The 12,993-nt window shown below is 45.5% G+C and overlaps 2 protein-coding genes across 3 annotated transcripts; one reads left to right on the plus strand and one right to left on the minus strand.

The window, feature by feature from the left end:
* The first annotated feature begins 1,031 nt into the window (after positions 1–1,031).
* Positions 1,032–8,894, plus strand: LOC123136895 (protein argonaute PNH1). 2 transcript variants are annotated; one of them, XR_006467451.1, is made up of 21 exons: positions 1,032–1,673; positions 1,789–2,003; positions 2,112–2,392; positions 2,507–2,616; positions 2,797–2,903; positions 4,411–4,543; positions 4,657–4,773; positions 5,366–5,473; positions 5,549–5,620; positions 5,723–5,845; positions 6,119–6,278; positions 6,388–6,509; positions 6,640–6,777; positions 6,854–6,996; positions 7,221–7,283; positions 7,399–7,462; positions 7,544–7,679; positions 7,788–7,861; positions 8,039–8,125; positions 8,231–8,262; positions 8,374–8,439. XR_006467451.1 is itself a non-coding variant. In XM_044556398.1 (21 exons), the coding sequence occupies exons 1-21, from the start codon at positions 1,281–1,283 to the stop codon at positions 8,532–8,534; spliced, it is 2,847 nt and encodes a 948-aa protein (XP_044412333.1). In that variant the 5' UTR covers positions 1,032–1,280; the 3' UTR covers positions 8,535–8,894. The 2 variants fall into 2 exon arrangements, 1 of the variants encoding a protein (XP_044412333.1); XM_044556398.1 differs by having other exon boundaries at positions 8,031–8,125; positions 8,374–8,894.
* Positions 8,895–8,942: 48 nt separating this feature from the next.
* LOC123136896 (plastidic ATP/ADP-transporter) lies at positions 8,943–12,508 on the minus strand. The gene is made up of 5 exons (XM_044556399.1): positions 11,703–12,508; positions 11,240–11,503; positions 11,016–11,159; positions 10,345–10,692; positions 8,943–9,615 (listed from the first exon to the last, which is right to left on the minus strand). Exons 1-5 carry the CDS (start codon positions 12,417–12,419, stop codon positions 9,226–9,228), a joined length of 1,863 nt encoding a protein of 620 aa, XP_044412334.1. The 5' UTR covers positions 12,420–12,508; the 3' UTR covers positions 8,943–9,225.
* Positions 12,509–12,993: the final 485 nt, after the last annotated feature.

Here is a 12,993-nt window from a genome sequence, read left to right on the forward strand (position 1 = left end):
AATAGAAAAATGTGTAAGATGTTCAAATGCGCGAGGTTCGTGCAAAATTTCAGCTTATCTAGACATTTGAGGAGCTAGTGGCGAAAAAATACAAATTCTGTGAGTGAGAAATTTTTCAAAAACAACGCCGTTCATACGGATTTTGTCTTTTTTGCCAGAAGCTCCTCAAATGTTAAAACAAGTTGAAATTTTACACAAACAATACGCATTTTGAGCGTCTTATAAACCATAAAAAGTTCGAGCTTTTCTTTTTGCTATATACCGGACGTAGACGAGCTCGGGCACCGAATTGAATTTTCGCGGTGAAACGGGCCGTGAGATCGATGCATCGCATGACACAAGTGCGTCTTTGAAAACAGCGTGCACACACCCCAACCGGAGGCCGACGCTGCTTTCGACGCCACGGCCACCAGCGCTGGCACAGGTCGCCATATTAATTCCTTCTTGGGTGAGATCGCCGAGGCTTCCTCCGCCACCCCCTTCCGTTCAATAAAAATACTCCCGCCTCTCTGTAGCCCACCCACTGCGCCACTGTTCGTGACCTTTTAGGATGCGTTTGGTTAAAGGTGTCGTATGAATGAGTTGGGACCGTTCAATTTTTTTGGGATTGAACCATTCAATTCATGTGTTTGGCTGAATATTAAGTGGTGAGCTAATTATTTAGAACGGAAGCACCAGTCATGCTCACATAGTCATGCATGCAAAGGGTGGCCATTTGATTCGACCGATTTGGTTGGGTGGAACGGTTCAGCATCTTCATGACATATTCTCTTTTTTTGGCTCGAACCATTCATGGCTTTATAACCAAACATGTCTATTTTTTGAACGATCCCAATCCATTCATGACCGCCCTTGCAACCAAACGTGCTACCCTAGTCCCGCTGACGCCTACTACTCCGTTTGGTAAAAACGCCGTTGGTCAGGTGGAGTTATCGCTTGGGTACTGGAACAAGGAAGGATTTTAATGCCGGAGGACGTCGTCGACGCGAACCCTTTTTCGTGCGTGCTGCGGCTGTCGCGTCAATGCCGACCTCTCCCTTTTATGGCGCGCGGAGCTCGAATGTCCCGCTCCCTGTCACGGTGGTGATCGGGCCGTGCTCGTGCCGTCGTGTCCGCATTGACGCATGCTAGCTAAATCTTGGCTTTCTTCTTCTACTATCTCTGCCCACTGGTACTTCCCGCTGGACGGCGGATCGAGTTTCCTGCCTGGATTCTTGATCGCCAGGCGGCTGCTTTGTCTTGTTGCGTGAGTGCGGCTCCCGGCGGCCACGTCCGGCGGGATGCTCGAGGTTTTGGAGGTGCCGTGGACGGTGGTCGGTGGTAGGGCGGCTGGCGGGTGCCCGGGGCCGCCGCGGAGACAGGCGCTGCAAAGCAGCTTGGCGCGGCCCAAGGCGGCCGCGCGGTCGCCGGGGGTGGGAGGCAAGAAGTGCAATTCCGGTGCGAGCGGCCCGCGGCGCAACGGCCCGAAGGGGCGGAACAAGGAGGAGGCGGCAGCGGTGCCGGCCGCGTGCACTGGCGTTTTCGCCATCGCGCCAGCGGAGCCACCGCCGGTGTCGAGCAAGGGGTTGGAGCTCTGCCGCCGTCCGGGGTTCGGGAGGGCGGGCACGCGCTGCGTGGTGAAGGCCAACCACTTCCTCGCGGAGGTCGCCGACAAGGACCTCACCCAGTACGACGTAAGTCGCTCGCCACTCCTAGCCTCTCGCCGAACACAACGTGGCCGTGCATGAGCAACCGTGGTGACCGTGACAGTGACGCCCACCACGGCGGGGTGTTTTCGATGTCCTGCAGGTCAAGATCACGCCGGAGGTGAGGTCGCGGAGCGTGAACCGGGCCATCGTGGCCGAGCTGGTCCGCCTCTACCGCGCGTCCGACCTCGGCATGCGCCTTCCGGCCTACGACGGCCGCAGCAACCTCTACACCGCCGGCCGCCTCCCTTTCGACGCCCGAGAGTTCGTCATACGCCTCGCCGCCGACAACGACGGCGTCTCCGGCGCCACCGCCCGGTACCACAATCGGCCGATCCGTACGCAAACACAGTACGCCCTAACGCGCCCCGTCTCTGTCGACGACTAATTGATTTCGTTTGTCTGTACCTGTACCTGTACCTGCAGGGAGAAGGAGTACAAGGTGGCCATCAAATTCGCTGCCGGCGCCGACCTGCGCAACCTCCGGGATTTCATGGCGGGGCGGCAACCCGATGAGCCGCAGGGGGCCCTACAGGTCCTCGACGTCGTGCTGCGGGAAGTCGCTAGCCAGAGGTACCTCTCCGTAAGACGGTCGTTCTACTCGCCGGACATTAGGACGCCACAGAGGCTCGGCGATGGTTTGCAGTCGTGGTTCGGCTTCTACCAGAGCATCCGTCCGACCCAAATGGGATTGTCACTCAACATTGGTGAGATACTTATATGCCTTGGTTGCCTCAACGTTTCCTGTCTCTTGATGATCCAAGTGATTGCTTCCTTGTGTGTGTGTGTGTCCTGAGCTTACACCCGGGTGCCGATTTCAGACATGTCGTCCACGGCATTTGTCGAGCCGCTGCCGGTGATTGACTTCGCGGCGCAGATCCTGGGGAAGGATGTCATGTCAAGGCCGTTGTCGGACGCGAACCGAGTCAGGGTAAATTGTGTTGCACACTTGCATTTATGTGCTATATCCAGACTAGTGATACACTACTACTTACGTACATTACATAGGCAAAACCATGTGAAAATCGTACTTATTCGGTTGTGAACTGGAGGTTTTTCAACACTTCATGCCCGATGATTAGTTTATATGGTTGTGTTTGATGTCAAGCAGGTAAAGAAAGCTCTACGCGATTTGAAGGTCGAAATCACTCACCGAGGAAGTTTAAGACGGAAGTACCGCGTCTTTGGCTTGACGGCGCAACCAACTCATGAGCTAATGTATGTTCTGAAATCTCTGTTGGTGTTATTCTTGTGTTCCTGTTTTTTGCCTTCGATTTTACTTTTCAAATAATCGGCGATTGTCAGTTTTAATGCCATAAAATTTATCTGATTGGACTTTAAATGTTATGGGAACTTCAGCTTATTCCAGGATGATTTGTAGTTTTGTACTGGCAACTGAAATGTTTGTGTAATAATCAAAAATACTGGAAGAAAAATGATTCGACAGGCTTATTGGTGATGGTTCTAGTCTGAGAAATAGAATACTTAAAATATGTTGTAGCATGAACAGCAGTTTTTCTTAACAACTTGAGCACTGAACTGGTTGATACATGAAACTATATGCAGTTAGTTAGGCCTCCTTTGGTTGATAGGATAGAAGTATCATGGGAATGGGGAAGTCATAGGAAATGGGATGACATGTATCTCAGTTCCTATAGCAAATGAGATGTCATTTGGTTCATAGATAGGAATTTTTACATTAGGTCCAGGCTAATGTTTGTTTTCCTTTGAAATATGAAGGATGGGAACCAATCCTACATAGGAATAGGAATCTATTCTAACAAACCAAAGGGCTCTAAAGGAATTTATCTTAAGTGGGGTGTTCGGACATTGGTTTCAGCACTGACCGTAAGTCTGAATCTGATGAAACTTAAGTGCCTTTTACCTTGGTTCGAAAGATGACCGCCCCATTAGCCGCCAGGAGAATATAATACGGAGACCAACATTCAAAGAAAACTTTGTGGAAACCATAGGAGGAGGATGTTCTATTGTCATGTGAAATGTGGGATGTTAAGAGGATGATGTTCTATTTTCATGTGAAATTTCAAGTAAAAACACATTCGAGCTATGAAAAAGACAAATTCAGCAATGAATAGTGATGTTACTGTTTGGTACTCCCTCCGTCCGGAAATACTTGTCGGAGAAATGGTTAAAAATGGATGTATCTAGAACTAAAACACGTCTAGATACATCCATTTCTCTGACAAGTATTTCCGGACGGAGGGAGTACTATTCAATGCTGATTTTGTCTTTTTCATAGCTCACATCCCTAATGTATCTGAACTTGAAATCTTGCATGGCAATAGAACATCACCCTTTTAACATCCCATATTTTTTTGAGATTTTTTCGAAACTCTAAAACATCGTTTTCGCGTGGTTTCCACCGAATGTTGGTTTCCGTATGATATTCTCCCTTAGCCAGCCTCATCCACAGCTTCGCTAGATTTCTTTGATTTTTTCCTATAGGAATCCTATACTATGGAATTCCTACAGAACAATAGGAGGCCTTAATTTTTGGTGTTATATGTGTTAACAATTGCTAGATAAACTATGCTAATTCAAACTTGTCCTAACTCCTAAAGTGCATAGCGTATTGACGGTGCATGGCATATTGGCATCCTTTCTTACACTGTTACGCAAACATGTACTTAAACATGCAAAAAACAAAGTAGTGGTGCTTGGGCTAACATTTCAGCACCTGCCTTTGCTCTTTTTCTTATAACAGTTTCCTAATTGACGATGAAATGAAATCGGTTGTAGAGTACTTCAAGGAAATGTATGGTTTTACCATAAAGCAACAACATCTTCCCTGCCTTCTTGTAGGAAACCAAAAGAAGCCAAATTATCTACCAATGGAGGTCAGTAACTAATGTCTTTAGTCTCGCGCTGTCACAACTTTCTATCAGCCAGTGCAATACATGATGCTTTTCCTATTGCTGAATCCTGCGTGACATGAGATGCTTATTGACAGGCCTGTAAGATTGTTGAAGGTCAGAGATACAAGAAGAGGTTGAATGAAAAGCAGATCACATCATTGCTGAAAGTTACATGCCAAAGGCCTGGAGACAAGGAAATGGATATTCGACGGGTATGGAGTGTTTCTTGGTATACTCAAAAAGTGATTGAACTTGGCAATATTTGCAGACACCATTCATAAGAAATTCAGATGCTAACATGCCAAATTTATTTTGAATAACTTCTTCATTTTTTGAATAATTAACATTGCAAGTTTATTTCATTCTTTGAGTAGTACATTGAAGAATATTTTTTGCTTCATTGACACACTTTGCAACAGACGTGACAGCTCTGTATAGCTACTGTTTGTTTTACTGGCACGGCTGTAAGTGTCGCGGCATACTTACCAGCCTGCTCCACCTTCCACCTGTCACCGAACTCGCACAACTTTTGCCAATACCAATTTATTTGACGCACCCTTTTTAGCTTGCCACAGTTTAGAGGAAAATCTTAGCCAAGCTCGGTTATGAACCAAACGTGCATGTACTCTGTTTTTGTCAGTGCTTCAACATAATTCAGTCAAAACCCGATATAGAAAGAGTACAATTTTCACTGCTCGCAGCCAATTCTTCTTGTTTTGTTTCATTACACAACATTGAGTAACATAAAACATGGTCTGGCCCCTACCAAAATTGCCTAAAAGACTAAAAGGCAACTGTTTTCAGACCGTTCACCAAAATGGATATGATCAAGATCCCTATGCGAAGGAATTTGGGATAAACATAAGCGACAAACTCACCTCTATTGAAGCAAGAGTTCTGCCTGCACCCTGGGTAAGATCAATGCTATTCTCCAATTTGCTATTGCCAGCTTCTCTGCTCATTCCTGACTTGCCTTTCTGTGTGAAGCTAAAATATCATGATACCGGAAAAGAGTCAGAGTGCTTACCTCGTGTTGGCCAATGGGACATGAAAAACAAGGTTAATATCCACTCTGCTGAAGTCATCATTTCTCAGTTGTAGTAGAGTTACTATTGTGCCTGAAGTTGTCAATTCACCACTGAAATAAAATCATTTTTGCAGAAAGTTGTCAATGGATGCACTGTGAATCATTGGGCATCCATCAACTTCTCAAGAAGTGTTCAAGAAAACACTGCCAGTGGATTTTGCCAGGAGTTAGCCCAAACGTGTAGACTTTTAGGCATGGTATACCTCTCATTTATGCTAGTATATTATACTCCCTCCGTTCCCAAATACTTGTCTTTCTAGGCATTTCAAATGGACTCAATATACGGATGTATGTAGACATATTTTAAAGTGTAGATTCACTCATTTTGCACCGTATGTAGTCACTTGTTGAAATCTCTAGAAAGACAAGTATTTAGGAACGGAGGGAGTATTATACAGAGGCTTGCTTTTTTCAGTTGCAGACTAGCAATATTTTTTCAAGCAACTGTTATTTGTTAAATGGCATTGCAGGAGTTCAACAGTGAGCCTGCTATACCAATGTATTCGGCTAGACCAGAGCAAGCAGTACAGGCGCTTAAGCATGTGTATAACGCTGCACTGAAAAAACTCAAGGGAAAGGAGCTTGAGCTTCTTTTGGTAATCCTCCCTGACAGCAATGGCGCATTGTATGGTGAGGATGCAGTTTCACCTCCTATTGTACAGTACTTTGTTGCAAATATTTTTCAGTCTTCTGCTCGTCCTTTCTGCTTTTCTCACATATAATGAGTATTAATTTTCAGGTGACATAAAGCGCATTTGTGAAACCGAATTGGGATTAATGTCACAGTGCTGCTTAGCAAAGCATGTATTTAAGATCTGCAAACGATACCTGGCCAATGTCTCACTCAAAATCAATGTTAAGGTAGTTATTAACTGGGAGCAATGGCCTTCTTTTCACACATACAGTAGATTCCACGTTCAGAAAGTAAGTTATCCTCTGATGATAGAGACAATTGACTATATCTCATGTTTAACAATTTTGGTGAAATCAGATGGGGGGAAGAAATACCGTACTCTTGGACGCGGTAAGTCGGAGGATCCCATTGGTCAGTGATATACCGACAATAATATTTGGTGCAGATGTAACACATCCTGAAACCAGAGAGGATACCAGTCCATCTATAGCTGCAGTAAGATTTAGCATTACTCTGCTGTCTCTTTAACCAATTTTCCATATGATTTTCCTCTAATACGATGCTTTTACAGGTTGTTGCTTCTCAAGACTGGCCAGAAGTTACAAAGTACGCTGGATTGGTGTGTGCTCAAGCTTATCGGCAAGAGCTCATCCAGGACCTCTACAAAACATGGCATGATCCTCAGCGAGGCACTGTAACCGGAGGCATGATCAGGTATTTCTCATACACTGAGTCACACCCTTGATAACACAAGTTCACTTGAGACGACAAAGAAGCACAGAACAATGTGTGCGTTTTGATCATCCGTCATCATGTGCCGTGAAAGTGTTATATAGAGCCTCCAACATTAGATCACTGGATCTCTTGGAAAAAATATCAGGACCCCCATGCACAGAATGAGCTTGACGAATTTCCTTTCTTTGTGCAACTTCATACAGGGAGCTTTTAATTTCCTTCAGGAAAGCCACAGGGCAGAAACCATTGAGAATAATCTTCTACAGGTAGTACTTCACTGTGCATGTTGGATATCTCTTGCAGAGTACAAAAGGCTTGCTATTGCCACCTGTTTTGTGTTGTATGGAAGTTCAGATAATTACGAACTCTTTTCTTCTGCAGGGACGGTGTCAGCGCAGGACAGTTCCATCAAGTATTACTTTACGAGTTAGATGCTATCCGCAAGGTTGTCAACTAATGTTCTACCTATTATGTTGACATGCTTACACGATAAAATATCCTAATTAACCCCTTGGAGTTTTTTCAGGCTTGTGCGTCTTTAGAACCAAATTACCAACCTCCAGTGACGTTTGTGATAGTCCAAAAGCGTCACCATACAAAACTATTTGCAAACAACCACAACGATAAAAGTAGCACCGACAAGAGCGGAAATATTCTGCCTGGTATGACGTGCCATTCCATCATCAAGATATTGATGACCCATTTATTAATTTACATTTTGTTTGCCCTAATAAATTTTCATAGCTGCTCATTGGTTCCTCCTAAAATAGGCACCGTTGTTGATTCGAAGATATGCCATCCCACACAGTTTGATTTCTACCTCTGCAGTCATGCTGGAATTCAGGTAAGGGTGCGTCTGATAGAATTTGAAAGGATTGCCTTGATTTCATATTTTGCGGCTATGATTATATGCTTGAATGTATAAAATGCAGAGAACAACCTGTGCAATAATTATAGTGGTAAAAGCTGAGATGATCTTATAGTGAGTTAGCTAATGTTAGTGACATTGCCAGGGCACCAGTAAGCCAGCACATTATCATGTTCTGTGGGACGAGAACAATTTCACGGCGGACGAAATGCAGACTTTGACAAACAACCTTTGCTACACGTATGCTGTTCCCATCCTATAATTCATGATACTTTTTCAGAACCAAAGTTGCATTTCGCTATTCAGTTTGAAGAATATCTTACTAGCTATGTGAATTCGTCGCAGGTATGCGCGTTGCACACGGTCTGTTTCTGTGGGTAATTTCTTCTTCCTTCTTGTGCTCCTGCTGAATACATTTCCTCTTTCGACGTTACAATTTGGTGACAAATCTGAACTTTGGCCTTTGATCTGTTGTGTTGTTTGAGCAGTGCCGCCTGTTTACTACGCTCATCTAGCCGCATTCCGGGCACGTTTCTACATGGACCAAGATAACCTCTCGGTGAAGAATGCCAACTGGAGGAATGGAGGCGCCATGAAGACTATGCCGGCGGTGAAAGAGAGGGTGAAGAGGGTGATGTTCTACTGCTGACGAGGGGAAAACACTCACCCAGGCATGCTATATACTCCAGCTAACACTAGGAGTTAGAGGTTTAGATTAGATATGTAGGGCGGGAAGAGTGAAGAACTAGGTATCTTGTCCTGTAAAAACTTGGCCGATGTTTCGTTAAAAGGGCGAAAAAATCCTGCGTAATATATAGCTTATATATTGACAAAGTCAAGTCTGGAAAACGTGCACAAATATGCTTCTTAAGGGCACTCCTTTCTTCAACTTTGCAGGGGTTGTGCTGTATTTTGGGCATATATTGATGCCAGAATTAGGCAAGGCTCATGATTAATTGTCTGATCAGTGTTCCGAAAGATTAGGGTTTATTTGAATAACAAGCAGTAGCAAAAAAAAAAGTAGGAGTAGTAACTTTTGAGCATGGACTAATAGATCTGTGAAAGCAGATTTTCCGCAAAATTGTAATATAAAAAAATCAAGAAAAATAGTTCCATATCTACGGAGCCACAAACCAAACAGCTACAGATACTCCCAGTAAACAGCTATAGATACTCGCATGAAGTCAAAAATATGCTACAACAACAGAAGAATAGGCCATCTTATTTTTCTTATCAATCACTACTGCCTTTCCCAGCAGCTCCCCATGGCGGCAGGCCCAACCAAGCAACATTTGGTTCCATCAAAAACTTGTACTAACTAAATTTCTGGGGGCGGAAACTTATTGAGACTGCTTGCCAGATTTTTCAGGGGCAGTGATCTCGGGTTCTTGCGATTGTTTGATGACTGTACCGTTCGTGGAGTTCTGGCTGGCAACATTTTCTTGAAGAGAGCCGTTTCCTGTCCCGACGACTTGAGCTGTCGTTTCTACCGCCTCTGCTTTCAGTTGTTGTTCCCTCTCCAGGTCTTGCTTTGCCAGGGGAGAGAACTGCGAGTCGAGGGACCTTACGGCGCCCAACCACGCGATGACAATCACCAGCAATATTCCTCCAAGGTACGGCGTTGAGTTAGCAAGAGACCCAAATGACAAGATCATGAACTGCTGGATCAGGGCACCTCCAGATTTTCCCAATGGGTTGCATACCACATCTATTGCTGCCTTACCTTTGACCTATAATCACAACAAGAGAAAAGGTTACTCAATAAGTATCAAGAATTCGACAATAGTCAAGTGTATTCGTTAAAGCATCAAGGCCTGTGGACTACTAAGGCGTTTATATCCATCATAAAATTTCTGATAATTAAGTATATATCATTTTTTTTCAGGAACGCGGGAGAAAGCACGCCTTTCTTCATGACGAGAGGGAACAACAAACAAGTACAGATAATTGTGAGATAACATTGAGCAACGATTCTAGTGTGCGAGACAGTTACGATTGGAAGTAAAAATAATGAAACACAACAACTTAAACATACTTTGATCATATCAACATAACCAAATTCTAGTTACAATTTAAACCAGGCCTCATCAAACTATACAGTTTTGCATGTATATTTTTATCATATGATGATTGATTCTCATTTTGTAATATAGCAAGTATATCAAATGAAGTTTATGTTCTATTCACATTCTTCCTTGTCTGTTCTCAAAATCTATACTTTCTTTTGAACTGTACTAAACTGAGACAGCAAAGAAGCTTAAAAATACCATAGTTACATAATCATCATGATTGACGACACGTTCTGTTTTGTTTCAGTTACTAGTAAATCGATTTCAGATCTTGGAAATCCAAAACAGTATGAAACATGACTGGTTGTTTTTGCCGTGTGTTCCCACGCTACTATATTATAACTGGCGAGAGATTTTCTACATTAAGAACAAGTAACTTTCAGCACTAACCTTCATGTCCTCGTCCAAAGGAATGTACGCCATTTCTTTGCAAGGATCGAACAAACTGTACTTTGCACTCTTACTGAAAATGTTCTGTAGTGCCCCAACGAAGACCGCAGCAAGCAAAGGCGTCATCCCAAACGTGGCTAGAAGAGGAGTGAGTGGCTCACCAAACAGAAGCAGTGAGAAGAATCCAACTCCAGTGACAAGCAACACTGCAGGGGTGATTGTAGCTGCAACTCCCCACCCGAATTTTCTAAGAATTAATCTCCCCAACAACATCATTGTAAACGTAGCTATGCCAGTAGCCGTTGAGAAATCACCCATGAATGAAGAATACTCGTTAGGACTTGGGAACTGCAACAGAACAACATAAAAGTTAACTACTATGTCGTCTATATACTCCCTCCATTCCAAAATATAGTGCGCCCACGCTTTCCGAGGTCCAACTTTGACCATAAATTTAACCAACGAGACCAACTGCGGCGGGAGAAAAAAATATATAATTGAAAACTTCTTTTGAATACGAATTCACTGATATAATTTTTGCTCCCGCCGCAATCGGTCTTGGCAGTTAAATCTGCGGTCAAAGTTGAAGCACGGGGATAGAGGAAGCACTACATTGTGGAATGAAGGGAGTACTATACAAATTGTAAGTCCTGATTTATGGATGAACTTACCTGTGCCTTCAATTTCGATTTCCATGTCACCTCTACAAGGTTGATGCTTATACCATACGCAACGACCAGTGTGGCAAGATCCCTCACATATCGAGATGATACCAGCACCTTCAAACTCTCCCCCATGCTAAGCTTTGGCTTATTCTATAAGATTTATGCACAGCACCGTCAACAGAAACTCTATTATATATACAAGTAGTAAAAGCACAGAAACCAAAGCTAACCTTTTTCTTCCGTTCGACCGGCAGAGATGTTTTATCAATAACATACTTGTTCACCCCCCAATAGATACCGGCAATGACGAAACCCAGTACAACCACTATGCTCATCATGCCCTTCAGTGAAATAGCCCATCCGTCCACCCCTGGACCCAAATTCTGCCTCATGTTTGAGAAGTATTTCACCGTGCGACCAGAGAAGATGAGAGCCACATTGGCCCCAAGCCCGAAGAGTGGGTAAAACTCTTTAGCCTCTTCAACCGTAGTAATCTAAGAACAACAGTACTGGCACATGAGAAACTGTATAACAGCAGAACCATCTACTGCGACTGATTCTGAAACAGTAATTTATAAATTCCTGTGCACACGTACTTTAGTCGTTCCCAATATTTTGGAACAACGGAGGACCCAACAATTTTGCACACTTATTGCCAAGATTCCGGAACGAGAAGTGTTTCCCTGAGTGTACCTGATTGGCGAATCCCCAAAACAGGACGGAGATGACAACGCTGCCCCAGAGCTCCGCCATGACGTAGAAGAGGCAGAAACTCCATACGCGGAGGATGGCGACGGGGCCCAGGAAGCTGGGGCCGAGCGACGCGAGGAGGCGGTCGGCGAGCGCGGTGGGGTGGATGGCGTCGCGCATAGGGTAGAGCACGTATCCGAAGACGCCGAAGAAGGCGATGAAGGGGAAGATGACGGTGTAGAAGAGCGCCTCCTTGGAGAGCACGTCGGCGAGCTTGGAGTAGAGAAGCATGAAGCCGATGGCCATGGGGAGGTTGACCCACGTCTTGAGGAAGGGGATGATCTCGGCGCTGCTCCCCTTGGCGGTGACGACGAGGACGTCCTTGGTGTCCCTCAGGATGGTGTAGTTGAAGAGGATGCAGAAGAACATGAGCCCCAGGGGCACGATCTTCTTGAGCGTGAGCGCGTCCACGCCGAGAAACTTGCGGGAATTGTCCGGCGCATCGCCGGGCACCGGCGCGGGGGAGGCGACGGAGGCGGCGCGGGGAGGCCTGAGGCACGGGCGGAGCGGGAGCGCGGCGGGCTGGCGGAGAGGGGTCGGGGTGGTGGGGAGGCGGAGGGGCGTGGCCGCGAGGCGGCGGTGGCGGAGGAGGTGGGCATGGGCCGCGGAGGGGAGGGCCGGGAGGCGAAGGCGGTGGCTTGCGACGAGGCCGGACTCCATGGGGACGGAGAAGGTGGGAAGGAAGATTCCCGGGATGGAGGATGGAGGAGATAAGGGTGAGGAGCTCGGGCAAAGCAGGGGTTTGGGCAGGGGAGGGTTCTTTCTTATACCACTCCTCTGATGCCCCGCTGCCACCGCTGGCGAGAGATTAGAGAAGATGCCAGTGGCTTAGTGCGAAATTGGTATTGCCCGACCTACCTTAATTCTGGTTAGGGCATCTCTCTCCCGTATCTCTGGAATAATCGATGTTTACCAAAAATTACCGCAAAAAACCACTACAAAATGACATTTTCTCCCCACAGGTTTACAGGAAGATCAACTTTACGAGAACCATTCGAGAGTTTCTTTTGCCCCAACATTTTTTCGGAAAAACTTCCAATCTATTCATTTTCAATTATGGCAGTACAACGAATACCAGAAATAAAAATTACATCCAGATTCGTAGATCACTTAGCGACGACTACGAGCACCGAAGCGAGCTGAAGGCGCGCCGCCGTCATCGCCCCTCCATCGCCGGAGCCGGGCACAACTTGTTGTAGTAGACAGTCGGGAAGTCGTCGTGCTAAGGCCCCAT

The sequence above is a fragment of the Triticum aestivum genome, chromosome 6B, assembly GCF_018294505.1.
Source record: "Triticum aestivum cultivar Chinese Spring chromosome 6B, IWGSC CS RefSeq v2.1, whole genome shotgun sequence".
NCBI classification, from domain to species: Eukaryota; Viridiplantae; Streptophyta; class Magnoliopsida; order Poales; family Poaceae; genus Triticum; species Triticum aestivum.

Coding starts and splice junctions, on each gene's coding strand:
- LOC123136896 (XM_044556399.1), bottom strand. CDS start 12,419: ATGGAGTCCGGCCTCGTCGCAAGCCACCGCCTTCGCCTCCCGGCCCTC. Junction 11,504..11,702: donor TTTGGGGATTCGCCAATCAG/GTACACTCAGGG, acceptor TGTTGTTCTTAG/ATTACTACGGTTGAAGAGGC. Junction 11,160..11,239: donor CGGTCGAACGGAAGAAAAAG/GTTAGCTTTGGT, acceptor TAAATCTTATAG/AATAAGCCAAAGCTTAGCAT.
- LOC123136895 (XM_044556398.1), top strand. CDS start 1,281: ATGCTCGAGGTTTTGGAGGTGCCGTGGACGGTGGTCGGTGGTAGGGCG. Junction 7,862..8,030: donor GCAGTCATGCTGGAATTCAG/GTAAGGGTGCGT, acceptor TGACATTGCCAG/GGCACCAGTAAGCCAGCACA. Junction 8,263..8,373: donor CACACGGTCTGTTTCTGTGG/GTAATTTCTTCT, acceptor TTGTTTGAGCAG/TGCCGCCTGTTTACTACGCT.